Genomic DNA, 16,459 nt, shown 5'->3' on the forward strand with positions numbered 1-16,459 from the left:
GAAAAAAAATCTGACAACAAAAATCAAGTAGCAAGACCTTGTTCCATTCATAATGAGCAGCCAGAAATATTTCCTTGAAAATTAAAATATTATCAAAAAGAATTTTCCTTCTATTTGCCTTTCAAAGGTAGAAAGGACAGATAGGTGCTGAATGAGTCTGAGATAGATGAATTATAGCAGAGAAATGTAACATTCTTGCATCACAGTTTAAAATGAAAGATATACCAAAAAAGTATGGGATTATAAAAAATTAAAAACCAAAGAATTAAAGGGGGGGTGAGAGTGGTAGAGAGGAGTCCATATTTAAAACTGAAATATCACAGATGCCTGTTCTTCTTTTGGAAAACAAGTTCTGGTCATATGGATGAAGACTCACCTAAGCAGAAAATGTCAAATCTTGTATGTAGCACTCTTTCATACTTTCAGATTACGAATAGTGAGACTGACCTCTACTACAATTTTATCAGTGAGTTATAGGTTTCTGACCCTCTTTGGGATCGTGTGATAAAGAGTTGTTGACTCTCGTGAGAGTTCCACCTGGTGGTTATTCTCTGGGTAGGGAAATACATCACTAGATTGTTGTGTCTGATGTGAGAGAGACCTAGTATGACATCTGTCACTCTTTTGACTGTCAATGATTAGTTGCAGCTCATCTGGCTGGCTGAACAGGTTGTTCTCTTCCTCCGTTATATTCCAAGTGCATTGTCGCTGAAGTGCATGCCCATAGGAAGGATGCAACTTCCTACTAGAGGACAATTCTTTGGTTAAGAGAGTATAAGTAACTGCCCTCCCTCATCAGAAAGTTCCAACATGCTCTGGAAGTTTATTTGGTAGGGACTGCTGTCTCAAAGAGATAAATACACAATCAAGCTCTCTCTGAAGCAATGGAAGTGTAAGAAGTCTCTTTCTGGATTTGATGGCTCTCTTTTAGATTTCACTCATACTCTTCCATAATTTAAGATTCACTTTTCAGGCCACTTCCCTTATTGGGCCAAGACAATGTAATGGACTCAAAACCTTTTCTAAATGTACTGAGTTTAAAGTAAGGGGATCTACCCCATGCATAGGGATTTACTTTCCACTTTCTAGTTCTACACTATCACACATCTGACGCTACTAGGTTCAAGAAGGCTAAGTAAGAAACTGAGGAGTTTGTGTTTCAAGAGCTCCAGCTCACAAGAAATTTATAAGCAATTTGGGGAGACAAGTAAATACAAGTCAACAAACAATAATGAGGTAGCATACTGTGTCAAATAAATGCTTCGGAGAGTAAACTTGAGTATGCAGAACATGAGTTTTGAAGAACAGGTAGGACTTACAAAAGGGGTAACCACAAGAAAGGGAACCAGTATTTGTTGAGTGCTTTATATCTTCGACCTGGTCCTCATAAAAATCTTGTGAAGTATTATTAATCTTCATTTTATAGATGAGGAAGCTGGTCCTCAGTGAAATGAAGTAATTTGCCTATGGTTACATAGTAAAGTGGTAGATCTGGGATTTGAATCCGGGTCTACCTTATTTCAAAGCTTCTTTGCTTTCCGAAAGTCACTGCCACTATTTCAGTAGAAAAAGTGGATGGAGAGGGCAGCATTCTAGGCAGGGGGGAACAAAGGAACAGGAATTCTCATTTTTGTCTAGGAGGCAATGGGAAGTAAGATTTAATAGAGAGAAGGGGTGTGTGTGAATGCATATGTGCCCATGGGAGGGTAATGGGAAGGAAGCCATTAGCAATGGTATTTTCTTTCTTTCTTTCTTTCAGAGTCTCCTGTTATAGTTCAAAGGTTACCCATTTACCTCCACATCTCTCTTCACCATCTGGTATGTGCAGGTAAGTGCTGGAGAACTAAGCCTTAGAGCATTAAAATAAAACAGAGCAATGACAACAAACACTTTGCACACCCAATTGACTATAATTTACTAGGAAGAACATCACACTACTCAGAGGCAATTCTTAATTGGGATATAAATAAGCATGACTATTAAAAGCAGAGAGGAAATAATGATGACGTTGCTGATAATTTAAAAATATATTTTTATCCCTAGTGAATGTTCTCTGCATGGGCTTTCGTGAATTCATCCCTTAAGCGTTTTCACCTTGATGCAGGTTAAGTAAAACAACATCACAAAAGTGAAGAACAAACCTTTCACATTGAAACCCAGTCAAAGTCTAGCTGTGTTTTCTGCAGTTGACTTCCTTCTCCAATCTACCTTTGCATCTTTTTCTCGCCTACCCTTTTCCACTATAAAAATGTAATTGGTTTCATCTTTTTAAATCTCTGCAATAGGAAAAATGCTTTATAATTTATAAGATACGATGTGCATCAGACACTGAACTAAAATTAGTCCTCTTGCATGACACCAAACTTAGACATCTTCTTGAAGCACATTGTAAGAATGTTTTGCCCTTCAATTGAGGAAACTGGGGTCAGTATCTCTCAGGGGGAGAGCAGAATAGGGGAACAGAGAGGCAAACTGGAAGAATGAAAGGAAGGACGAGAGGTTTAACGTTCAGATATTTCTTGGAAATTACTGAATATCCAGGAAGTAGACAACATCAAATGATCAAAAATAAATACATGCTTTAAGATGAGAACTCTTAATGTTAACTTTCTTGTCCTGACTGTTAAAAACAGACTGGTTTAGAGTACTGGCATGCTTTACATAAATAGCTAAGCTAATAACAGAAAGTCAAATTGCCTAATTCTTTAACTCCTCCTTTCCTTTTGTCTGAGGGAGAACTGAAGCACTTCAGAAGCAACCAGTTTCTATTCTTCGGGCTGTCTGCTTCAGTTCAAAGGGGAACTAAAAAAAAAATTACATGGATACATATTACCTGTCTTCTCAGAAGAGGTAGCAATGCTGATCTCATTAAAGAAACAAGGAAATGTTGGAGAAAGAAAAATTGAAAGACATTTGAAAAGTAACAAGTCATCTTCCATGCATGTGACTTATTTTTTTGCGGATGCAGAAACAAGGGGATTCTATGGCTTCAACTAACCTTGAAAGATATATATATATATATATATATATATATATATATATATATATATATATATATATTTGTAGGAACTACATGATTTAAATAAAACACTTTAGATAATAAGGTCCTGGATGAAAGTGGGAATATTTTTCTGTGTTTAATACTCTGTACTTGCTTGCAAAGCATTTAGCATCTATTTCAAATCCCGAGTTTGGTTTTTCTTAGAAGTAAGAGACTACAAGTCAATACCAAACTAAGCATAAAACTCCAAGGAGGGTATTTCTGATTCTGGAACTGTTATGAGATTTTAGGCACATCAACATACTCTTCTGTGCTTAGAGTGTCTCCTGCATAAATGGGGTCATTAACATTAACCTATGCCACAAGGGTATTCTGGAAAACAACTAAATATTTAATATATTTTGTCAAAACATAAGTTTCCTGAGGGATAAAGGCCCAATTTATCCTCTGAAGAAAAAATTTCACTTTTGCAGAGTAAACTAATTTCTTAGGAACTCTTATCCATACCATAGTTAGGGAAATCTACCAAATCACATTAATTCTGTTTACAAAGGTCCTAGACGAACATTTTCCACTTCATAACTAGATTGGGTGACCATTTTTCTGTTAAAAAGAGATTTTACCTTCTGAATCTTCTAAGTTGGGAAGCAGTTGCTGATCGGGTACCTGAAGATCCTTTAGGAATAATTATGATAAAGAAATGCCACTAATGAATGAAAGACATCAGAACTTTGCAAGGGTCAAGTAACTCTTCAAGGACGGGATCATTTAGTTCTTTTAGCACAGGAGCTAAAAGAGTGACTTAGAGCATAGACTCTAGGGCTACACTGAGTGAGTTCAAATCCTGTTTCTACCACTTTCTAGTTGTGTAAATTGGGGTAAGTTATTTTTAATCTCTTTGCATATCAGATTTATCATTTGCCAAGCAAGTTTAATCATAGTATCCATTTCATTGGGTTGCTGAGAATTAAATGTAAAGAAGTAGACTACTGCCTAGTACATGGTAAGCTGCTATTATTGTTGTCTCCCTGAAAAATTGCAAGGGAGTAAGAAGTCATCCCAGCACAGTCTCTTTTAACAAGGCCTTTTAGCTACAGCCTACTTAGGATCACTAGTACGATCAGTTGGCTTTTAGAAGTTATCGGGTTATCTGCTTAATTTCTACTTTCTGTGTGTATGTATGTAGGGGATGCTGGAGTCAGCCTAGGGTACATTACTATGTTTTTCAGAAGATGCCAGCAATTAATTCAGATTAAACTGCTCAGCATATCTGAATTTGAAGATATTTAGTAGATTTAGATATCAGCCTGACAGTCTGCTCTGTGCTCTCTAAAGGACATTTTTTTTTAGTACGCAGTGTGAATTCACAGCCTTACAATATGAAAATAGACTATAGACATTAAGTTAGGTTAAATCAACCCTTACTTCTTTGCTGCTCAACAACTCCCTCAAGGTTGTTACTCTTGCTCCAGTCCTCCCCTCAAAGCTCTCCCCACAACATACTTCTTTTCCATACCACAAATAAATATAACACTCCTAAGCACTATCTATTATATAATGAATTTCTAAGACATAAGCAATAATTAAACTGAGTTGTAATGGGAGCTAGAATTTGAATTTGATGTTGCTGAAAGCAAAGTAACATGTTAGAAAAGTGGTCTTCGTGGAATATTCTAAAGATGTTACCACTCTCCTTGCTTTAACAGGCATATACTACACTCTAAAGTCTCCTTTCTTTTGCCTTTTAGAAAAGTTAGCTTATAGGAAGCATTCTGATATATTCAACTAAATATAAGGTATCTGAGTGGAAAATACAGATAAAACTTCTTAGACATAAGGAGCTTTTTGTACTCAAATTAGGCAGCCTAAAATCATTTTTTTTTGGTAAATAATTAGGTAACATAGAAACACACTGCGAATGTTCCATTTTATTATAATTTAAGCTATCTCATAACATTATTTCATAACAATTATTTCTCTAGTAAAATAATCTGTTTTTAGAAAATACAGTAAAATAAATCATAAAGTGAACAAAAGTATATCTTTCAAAGTTGCTCACCACTGTTGTGAAAAGTTACATTAAAATACTACCAGGAAACATTAACTGCGGGTGGCATGTAGGGCTTTGGTACCACCCAGAGTAATAGGTATAGCACCAAGGAGAACTTTATTTGGAGCAATTTTCTAATTCAAAAGAACTTTTATAGCACGTGAGGAGGTACAGCTATTGAGAAATAAAGAGGTATTACTGGGAACAGATACCTTTATGATTTCCACCCCAAGAGACTGTGACAGAGACCAGCAGACCTCGTAACCAAGAGGAACATTCTATGGTATGAATTCAAATCCTGACTTAGCGTCAGCCTTACCATATGAATCTGGGCAAATCAATTTATTTCTCTGCTCGTTATCTGAAATGGAGAGATGAACTACTGTACTACTTAATAAAAGGATTCTTGTCAAACACCATTAATGAAACCACTGCTAACCATAAGCATACAGAACTCCCTGATTTAGGGTGGAAACCTAGGTTGCTGATGACTGCACCTGAGACAAATGCAGATGCTGCACCTCTTTTTCTCTGGACTGTCCTCTTCCTGGGAAAGACAAAAGAAATCATTTCAATAAAAATAATGGCTCCAAAGACCTGTTCTCACTCAGCAATTACTGCTGAATAAAATTCTTTGCAGGAAAATTTAAAGTAATGTTATGTTCTGACTGACCTTAAAAGTGCAATGCCAGATAAAATAGGCTATATTAAAGATGTGGAATCAGCAATCTCAGGATTACACTAGCATTCTTTCCTGGTGAGGTGAGATGAGCCAGAAGAAAGTTTTTAAAAAAAGAAAGAAAAAAGAAAAGCATGCATGTTTCCATTTTGTTACATATTCTGGAGTTGAATTCTATCCTGGTGAACACTTTTCACATACAGTTGGAAAATGTGCTTTGTCCAAGAATTCAGAGCTGAACCGGGTTTTTTAGACCTACATACCTTGCCTCCTTTCAGAGCAGAGAAAGGAGAACTGGCTGGAAATCTGGCTTCTTTGTTTCCCATGTGGCCTTCTCGTAAGTGACCAAAGCCCAGGAAGCAAACTAAGTACCAGCCGAAACATAGACACCATGACATGCAGGCTGCGAAACAAACTACTCTAGTGATGGAATCCAAGCTCCTAGCAGCTATAACTTCCTCTAGAAATATGAAAAGATCAGATCAGATCTCTAAACAAGGGAATGTAAACATTCATTGGAGGTTTCTATAGAGACATTTTTCCACACTGAAGCAATATATATTGAAAAAAGAAAGGAAATTGTTTTTTGTTTGTTTGTTTAATTTAAATCTCTGCCTTACTTCAGCCTAGAGAAATTTTGCTTCAAGCAAGAAGGCTTGGAAAGCAATTCCAACAATCAGATTTTCTCAGACTTGCTGATTTAACCACAGATGTTAGCTTTCAATAAGGGTCAAAAAGACATTTGTTTTTAACTTTCATTAAAAAGAGTGGGACCTATAGAGGTGGGAAAATACAGGGTATCTATTAGATGTGTCATTTTCTGGAGGACAAATGAGAATACCATTCCTTTCCTCTTTTCCCTCCTAAGGTGGGAGTTGCAGATCTTAAAAAGATCTCTATCTATTATCTATGTATATTGAGTGATAGATACACATAAAGCATTCTGGGTTAATAACTCTTTATTACTAGGTATTCTGAGTAGTACAAATTCAAAATATCACCAGCCAATCTGCCATTTAAGTACATTCTATCTGCTAAATATTGGGGGGAGGGTGTGTATGTACGGGGTATGAAAAAGAAAAAGAATTGGTCCCTGTTCTCAAGAGCTAGAGAAGTATAGAAAGAGAGTTATATCACATACAAAAATAACTATAATGGCCAAGTCATAGGAGTTGAAGGAGAGGCACAGGTCAAGTGAACAGTTACAGGTTACATTATTTATAGTTAAGGGATCAGGGACAGCATACGGCAAAGTGTGTCTTGAAGAATGGGTGAGATTACGATTTCTCTGTCTGCGTGTGTGTGTGTATGTGTGTGTGTACAGGAGGAGGAGTCAAGGGGAAGAGCTGGAGAAAACAACATGAACAAACACATGGGACCAGGAAAGCAAGATGTATGTAATAAAGAAAATAGTCTATTTATGATAGCATCACCATGCACCAAGGTTTAGTACAATTTCCACTGACTTTACAAAAGGCAGAATGATATTAAAATTATGTGGTCAGTGAACTCAAATTCTGCACTAATTAGGGACATCTATATTTGATTCACCCACCAACTCTTCCTGTGAATACGTTTCATTCAATTCTTAATACTTACAATAAGACTACAAACCGATTGGGGAAGGATGCTTAGGCTTCCTAACTACCCACAACCTCTGGGGTTTACCATTTGCCTGTCCTTTCTCCTGCTGCAAGTGGGGGGTCACCTGCTGATACTGATGAAAGAAGTTTAGTAGGCAAACCAATAGATCTTAACTCTGGTCATTTTCCTCAAGTTACAAAAGGAGGCACAGAGACAGGGGTAGAGAGAGGGATGTCCTCAGAAGCACCTGTTGGGCATACCAGTCTTGCCTTTCCTGCCCCCACCCCTGCCCCAGGGCAAGGATATACTATGAAGCCAAGGCTAATAAACTTTTAAAGTCTACTTGGTCTTTTCTACTTCTCAGATTAAGTTTATTATATGGACGGCATCTTTAAATGAGAACTCAAGGTCCTAGTTGTTTCATAATTGATCAGCGTTTGAGCTGAGTAATATCTCATAGGACTTAGATAAAAGCACTAAGAGCAAGAGCTAGGAAATCCCTTTCATTGGTATGGGTGGTAGGTATGATACTTAAACTAAGGTTAGAAAAACCCACCGAAAAGTCCACCTACCAAAGAAAGTTTTGAGCAGGGTCTTATGGATTTCAACAACGCTTCCTAATTCCCTGCCTGCAGACCCCACTTTAGGGGTGTGGGATAAGATAAGCATTTTGACTTGAGCATATCTACCTACACCTAAGTTCATTTGGTACCATCTCCTCTTCCCTTATCTCCGCCACAATCCAATTCACATAAGCTTTAAAAGATTACCAAGAACCTCCATGATACTGAATCAAATGATTTTTTCTTGTTCTCATCCAACTCAACCTCTCAGCACACATTCATGTGATGCAGCAATAATGAGGTGACTGCTCTCAGCAATCTCTTAATTACCTTCTGGTTTTCCTACCACCTCACTAGCTACTCCTTTACTGTTCTTTCTCTTTCAGACTTCTACATGTTGGCTGGCATGCCCTAGTGACTAATTCTTGACCTGCTTTCCTTCTTACACTAATTATTGAGGTAAATTTACCCAGGCCCATGATTTTAAAAACCATTCATATACCCAAGACTCACAAATTATTATCTCTAGCCTGGGCCTCTTCCCTGACCATCATGACACTCATATATCTACCCACCTACCAACATCTCCATTTGAACATTAATAGGCAACCCAAACCTACATGTCCAAAACCAAACTTGTTTTTCTCCCTAAACCTACTCCTTCCTCAGACTTTACTATCTCATTAAATAGCACCACTATTTATTTAGGTTGCTCAGGCCCCAGGAGTCACCCTTGACCTGTTTTTCATTGCCTACATCTTCTCTAGCAGTGTCTTGTCAGCTTTACTTTCAAAATACATCCTAAATATATCACTTCTCACCTTCCCCTCCCACTCCACTGGCCCAAGCCAATATTATCTTTCACCTGTATTTTTGCAACAGCTGCCTAATAGGTCTCCGTGATTCAGCCCTTACCCCACTTCAATTTATTCTGAACAGAATAGTCAGAAGAACCCTATTAAAATGCAGATCAGATCATTTTACTCTTCTGCTCAAAACCCTCCAAATCATATACCTTTTTCTTAGAATAAAAGCCCAAATTATTAGAATGGTCTGCAAGGCACTGAAGGTATGGCTCACTCCTCTCCCCATTCACGTCTCTAACTCTACTGCAACCACACTGGCCTTCTTGCTATTACTTGCATGAGCCTTTGCAATGACTAGTCTCTTTGCTTGAAATGCTCTTATGCTGTATGCTCACATGGTTCAATCCCTCACCTCTTTCAAGTCTTTGCTCACATGTCACCCTCTCAATGGCAACTACCCTGACAACCTCATTTAGATTTCACTTGAATCCCCCTGTTCTGTTTTTCCCCATAGCACTTATAACATACTAAATAGCATATTTATTACGTTTATTATCTACTTTTTGTCTCTCTCTACTAGAATGTAGTTCCTAAGAGCTAGAGCTTTTATGTGCTTGGATTCCAATTCCTAGAACAGTGCCTGGCACATAGTAGGTAAATATTAGTTGAATGTTGTATATATTGTTCTAAGTTCTTATGAAAACCACAGGTAGCTAAGTAACCACTGTGTTCATGAAAACGAAATGTTGGGAACCCCAAAAGATAAATATTACTGAGCTACAAGTATGGCTACCAGATCTTCTGTGTAAAATCCAAGGCTATGTGGCAATCTAATGATGTAAATTTCAGAAGAGATTAAGATGACATGCTAAATTGGTGTGTTTTTAGGGTTCACTCTGACTGCCCCATGGTCTAGTTTAGATTTAGTAAGGGATATATCTTTTTTGAGGGAAGATACAAAAAATGCAGTGATTATACCACTTTCATAAAATTTCCCAACAATTTAAAATATGAATTTTTCAGTCAGGGCAGTGAGAGAGTATATGATTTGTTGAGAGTACTAGGCGTGGGAACCACACTGGAATTGGAAGGCAGAAGACTCAGATATTGGTCTTGACTCTTCCACTGACTCTGTGGCTTGAGTAAATCACAACCTTTGCTTCTAGATTCATAAAATTGGGATTTTTCTTATCGTATCACATAGCTACTTGTCAAGTAATTATTTGTGAATCAAATAATCAAAACACTTTTAAGTGAAGAAATATAAAAATCTAGAAACTTATACAGAGTCACATTTGGCTTTGTTGCTGAATATGTCTGGGATTTTGAAACTTGCAGTAAATTAACCAAAGTTTTAATTCTTCTTACAGAAGTAACTGGAGATAAGATAACTGGTACCATAATACTAATGCTATTAAAACTGGGTCTTTCAGACAGTGCTCCCCCCCTCTTTTTTTAAAAGCACATAACTTCACTAATTCTTACGAAGAATGCAGTGAAGCAAAGGTCCTTAACTGCAGGTAGTATATGCTGGATAGTCCACAAGAGGGCAGCAAAATACAGGTTTTTTTTTTTTTTCAAAATCTGAACTAGATGTATAATTGCTTTAGCAGCAAGTTATAAATTCACAGAAATTTAGGGTGAAGAACAGACTAAAGCCACAGGCAATGAAACAAGTTATAATAGAAAATATGATTTACATAAATGATCTTATAAATATAGAAACATTGTGAAGGCAACACAGGGTAAGTCATTTGCACAGTGGAATAGTTATTAAAGTTCATATACATGATTTGAAAATTCTCCCATTTTTTCTTTACTGGTAAAAGCTTTCAATCACATATTATAAAGAAAATTGTATAAATTTCTAAATATATAGACATTAAAGCCTAGGCATTTATTCCTAACATTTACGAATTTTAAATTTATTCAGAATTTTTGAAGATCTGGGCCAATATTTTTAAGTGGGCAAGTGTTTCAGTGAATTAAGAAAAGACAAGGGTAACACTATACTTTCTGCAAGATTTTCCTGTAAACCTACAACTGCTCTAATAAAAAAAAAAGGACTAGAAAAGACCAGGGTTTAGAAATCCTAGGATTAATGTATAATTATATTCAGTAAACATCAATGCTATTGTTTGTGGCATCCATATAAACATCTTAGTAAATGAAGTTTAATAAATATAACCTATCATTGGACTTATGTTTTCTAATACAAAAAAAAAAAAAAAAAAAACCTGAATGAAGAATGGTAAAAATGAAGTAAAACAATGCATATCAGAGATATAATAACAGAGCAATCTAGATTGCTTAAGTTGTAGAAAATATCTTGGCTAGATGTAATTTTTTAATTTGCAAAATAGTCAAGCCAAAGGATGAAAGTATTTTGCAAATATTTTTGGAAAATAAATGCTTGGAAAATCTACTATCACACTGTATTGCCTTATCTGTGTATTTCTGGACTTCCCTACAGACTGAATAATCATTCTGCTTATTTATTATGAAAAATTATTTTCCACTTTTTTTGGTCATGAGAGAAGCTAATTATCATTGCTTCATGAAGTTTCATTCTCTGACACATTTATTTTTTTCCAATTTAAAAAAAAGGTCATTTTTTTAGTGTTGAGCAGTTCAAAGCCTTTGACAAATAGCTTATACTCAAGGGCATTATAAGTTTTTTTAAAACCGATTCCGTTTTACTTTTAAAAGGGTCAAGTCACTGGAGAATGAGATTATTAAAATGACCAATTCAGTTCTATTTAAGTTAAGTCAAATTGTAAAATAACAAGCCTCTAAATGCAGTAATACAGTGTACATTTCAAAATGGCCAAAAATAAAATGTTTACTAAAAGCTGGAAGCACTGACTTTTCTTTTATAATCAACTGGACAGTGGGTAATTAAAAACCCAATCTAGAAGGTTCCTTAACAGCATCCTTGAAATTGTGATGGTGATATCAAACTACCTATAAAAGAGGATTGATTAAATGCTACTTAAAAGGAGGGAGTGAGGGAGGGAGGGAGAGAGAGAGAGAGAGAGAGAGAGAGAGAGAGAGATGATGATGATGATAACCAGTTGCTGTATATGCACCTAACAAAGGGCAGTCAATAAAATGATTTCTAGGTTAATAAATGTTTGGGAAAACTATCACATAATTGTACGGTAATCGACATGTTTAGCTATAAAGTCTTTACCAGTAGGAAAAGTTTGTAAACATAGTGATTATGTATTTTTAAGTTGAACAAATCAGTATTCAAAGATAATTAGAATATATTACTTGTGCAGGCATTCCAAGAAACATAAACTAAAAATTCATCTGAAAACTCCCATGATTATATATGAAAGGCAATAAAATACTTGACACTGCCCACAATTTTACCATTAAGCTGGTACTACCCAAGTCATTATACCATATTACAGTTGCTATAAAAATAGTTACTAAATGTGGATATTTATAGAAAACAATTTGTGGAAGATTAACAATAGTGGTCAGAAAATTATATCTAAAATATTTTCTAAGAATACTTAATTATATTTGATCGTAAAAAGCTTTTGTGAAAAGCTGTTAAACTGATAACTTTTCAAACAGACTTTTTTTTGTTGTTCTTACTGTTTTTCAAACAGACTTTTATAACACAATTGTTTAGGCTGGGAAAGGGATGGATGAAGGAACAGCTTAAATTCCCGTTTAAGAAAAACCAATTGCAATATGAGTTTCTTTATTATATGGAAAAAGAATCAACAAGCTTTGTCAAGCTCTTAAAATTTTATCATAATAAAAACTTTAGACAGATAATATGTCAGACTATGAAGTTGACATTAAGCTTATTTCAAGACTGCAAAAATAAAAAAAAGAAAAGTCAAACAGAAACATCTGATTTAAATGAAGGGACCAAAATATTAATCATTGTTGAGAGGTTTGTCTTCTTTTTCACGAACTGTTTAGTAAAGCTCAAGATAATGGAGTAGATGCAACTGTTTATATTTCAAAAGAGAACTCTGTGGTTTCTATACAAGTATTTTGCTTCTTTCTATGTTTCAGCTTTTCAAAGCTGGAACTCAGCAAGGAAACTGTGATGAATGGATAGGATTACTGTGGAAACAAGTGATGCAAAATCATTGTCAAAGAAAAATTCAATATTAAAATTAGTTAAATACTATTAATGAGTTCTTAAAACTAGAAAATGCTATAGCATACATTTCTGTTAGGGGATATCAGTAGTTATGTAGGGGTTGGCAGAGGTTGGATTCTTTTCTAATTCATACAAGAACAATTTGAGTTATATTAGTGTAGTAACTTCTTCCAGTGACCTTAGCAAATCTGACAAACAGCTGCAAACTTAATTAGTAAAAAAGTTAATTACAATATACCATATATAAAATCAGCTAAAAGTTTTTCATCATTTGTGAAACTGATGAGCTCTCTCTGAAAGACCTAAAAAAAGTATTCCCTATCCCCAAGTTAAATTATTTTCTTTCACTGCTATTGCATCAGATCCAATCATATTCTGGAGGTAATCTGGAGGAACAGATACTACAACTCTTCTCTGTTCCAAGTTACTAGTTTCCTAGGCTAGTTGAAGTGTCATTCTGGGGAAAAAGTACAACACAATGAGTTTCCTCTCTTGACAGGAATTACATAAAGTAAGAAAAAATGTTAAGAAACTGAAATACTAAGCAAAAGCATGTGAATCTAATGCTAAGAAAAAGGACTTTTTAGAAAAGGGTCAGCATGTACATACAGAGCCTTCCTTGCCGACAAGAGAAACAAATGCCAAAAGTGGTGAGGGAAATGATAGTAAATGAAGAAAATAAGAGATTCTATTAATATAAGCAGCTCATTGAAAAAAGTGAAATTCTGTTCTTAGGTAATATACTAAATCTAAAAGACTACAACATATTTTTCTAAGATTAAGTAAGAGGATAAAGACCTATAATTTGCACCTTTAAAGTTCTAAGTATTTGGATTCAACACCTGCTATGTAAGAGGTATCTCATTTAATCCTCCTAACAGGTGTATGAGATAGGTATGACTGGCTTCCATTTTATAGATGAGGGCACTTATGCTCCTTTATTGGAATCAGACAGAAAGTAATAGCAAGCTGGGGCTTAAACATGAAACTGTATGACGCAAGCACTAATCATCTTGCTACAATATTGTCTTAGGTCTTCAGCATTCATGCAAGAACTCTAGTTCAGATTGTGTTCCATACTGATCACAAATGAATTATGGAGTTGTACTGCTGGAAGATTTTGGTTTCTCAGTAAAAAAAAAACAAAACCAAAACAAAAACTGGTCCCTGATATTTAAAACTACAAACACGACTGCCTGTCATTCCATTAAAATCCTAACCAGTTTCAGGTACCAAATCTACTAGTAATCACTGATGTCTTAGACAAGACAGCTGACCAAGTGGGCCTTGGTTTTTTTAAACATGCAAAGTGAGGATCTGGACTGATGGCCTTTTGCTTGAATATTGCACTCTAATTCGAACATTAATGGAGAACCCACTGTGTGCTACACAATGGCTGAGTCCTAAGGATCCACACATATGCAAACTGTACCTCATAATTTGAGGCAGGGAGTCAAAATAATGATTTTTTTTTCTAGTATTAAAAGTTAAGTAAATAACCAAACATTCTGGGACTCTTAGAAAGATGGTTCTAATTGATAAATTAATAGTTTCTATACTAAATCAAATTAAATATTTTTCTACCCAGGTGAATACATTTAATGCACATGTATATGTGTCCATGGCTGTGAGAAGAAGTGGAAGAAGGAAGACATACCAATGAAAATAGTCAGGTGACTATTTTAAAGGTACAGTGAAGGCCTGGACCACCTTTGTTGAAAGGTAAGGAGCTGTATTTCAGTGACTATGTAGAGCTGCTTCAGATCTCATTACACAGTTTGATTTCATAGACAGAAAAAATATCCTTTGCCATGAATATCATTCCTGAGAAAACACCAGACATTTGGGGGAGAGGAAAAAAAAATCTCATGGTCTATCAATTCCAGTTGAACATACTCTAGTCATTTTTTTTTCAACCAAGCTTCTGGGAGAGAATTAAGCCTTAAGGCATCCTTAAGGCATCTATTTTAAGTAATGAATTAACTTCTCTCCTACGCATCTAGAATTATGTTAGTTATGTAAAAAAAATCCTTGGGAAAATGAGAAAGCCATTTTCTATGTTCTATTGATCAGGGTCATTGGAACTCTGGTTGAGTTCATTATTTTGCCAGCATTTAATAGCTGCTTACCACTGCAAACAGATGAGGTGATGTTGTATAGAAAAGGATAAAACTGCATACAGCGGATCAATTTCAGGCTGTTTTCACACTCTGGGCATTTGCTAGTTAATTTCAAAGCCTGTCTAAAAGCCTCAAGAGCTCCAGTGATATTCTTCAGAGCAAGGTACGCATTTCCCAGGCTCAAAAAGGTCAGGGGCTGCAATGAAAAAAGGAAAAAAAATACATAAATAAAAAACAAAAACAAACAAACAAAAAACAACAAAAGCAGCAAAATGTTAGTAAATTAGTATTTTCTGAGAGTTACAAAATCCCTACTGTATGTATCTTTTGGCTTTTTTTCAGGTTACCCCATAATGGTTTATGGGTAAATGTCCATTTTATTCACATCAGTCAATACTACCTATAAACATATGTAACTTTTTTCATCTTATTACTAAGATATAAAATACATAAACTGTATAAAATATACTAGTCCTAAGTATATAGCTTAATTTTTATTTTATTATTATTTATATATACATATATCCATGCAACTACCACTTAGCTCAAGAAATAAAACATTTAGAATGTTTCTAAACCCTCCTGGAAGATTCCCCCTGGACAACTTGACCCCAACCCCAGAAATAATGACTGTTGTGATTTCTGTCACCATAGAAAAAGTTTTGCCTGTTCTTGAACATCATATAAATGGAATTAAAAAACATGTTCCTTTATGTGTACATACACTATATACCCTTTTGTGGCTTCTTTCACTCAAACTAATTTTTAAGATTTATCCATATTTTTATGTGTATCAGTAGTTCATTCTTCTTTTAAGTGATGTGTAATGTTCCATTGTGCAACTATATCACGGTCTGCTCATTCCCCTATCAAGAGGCATTCGGGTTGCTTCCAGGTTTTGGCTACTATGAATAAAGGTGCTATGAACATTCTTCTAAGTGACTTTTAATGGACATAGGTACTCATTTTCCTTGGCTACATACTTAGTAGTGGGTTGTAGGCAGGCACATGATTTAGTTTTAGTAGGTAAGGACAAATCATTTTCCAAATCAGAAGTACAAATTTACACTTCCACCAGCGAGTGTGAGAATTCATTAACTTCGTCTGTCAGTTATTTTTTTTTTACATTTTAGCCATTTTAGAGGGATGAAGGAGCATCTCAGTGTGGGTTATTTTGCATTTCCCTGATGAGTATTGATGTTGAGCATTTTTTCATGTGCTTATTCGCCATCTGGATAGCTTCCATTCTGAAGTGTCTGTTTCCCCCCAATTAAAAAAAAACCTGTGTTGTCTTTCTCTTATCAATTTGAAGGAGATCCTTATATATACTGGATATGAGTTCTTTGTTGGAAATGTTTATTGTAAATAGCATTTCCAAGTCTGTGGTTTGTCTTTTTACCCTCTTGATATCTTCTGATAAATAGAAAATTCTCAATTTTAATGACGCTCGATTTATCCTTTTTTTTTCTTTTACAGTTAATACTTTTTTAAATCTTTGCTTACTGTAAGATCATGAAGACTTTC

The 16,459-nt window shown here is 35.3% G+C and overlaps 1 protein-coding gene across 5 annotated transcripts in view; it reads right to left on the bottom strand.

Annotated features, from left to right (window-relative positions):
• The window catches only part of TTC17 (tetratricopeptide repeat domain 17), a 164,500-nt gene that overhangs the window by 74,436 nt on the left and 73,605 nt on the right, over positions 1 to 16,459 (bottom strand). For all 5 annotated transcript variants that reach the window (XR_005217353.1, XM_037838737.1, XM_037838736.1 and 2 more), the window contains one exon: positions 14,945 to 15,131. Coding sequence is in view for 4 of the 5 variants with exons in the window: in XM_037838737.1 (XP_037694665.1) it covers positions 14,945 to 15,131 (187 nt within the window). In the remaining variant the exon portion in view is untranslated. The remainder of the gene's footprint in view (positions 1 to 14,944; positions 15,132 to 16,459) is intronic.

The sequence above is a fragment of the Choloepus didactylus genome, chromosome 6, assembly GCF_015220235.1.
Source record: "Choloepus didactylus isolate mChoDid1 chromosome 6, mChoDid1.pri, whole genome shotgun sequence".
Classification (NCBI taxonomy): domain Eukaryota; kingdom Metazoa; phylum Chordata; class Mammalia; order Pilosa; family Megalonychidae; genus Choloepus; species Choloepus didactylus.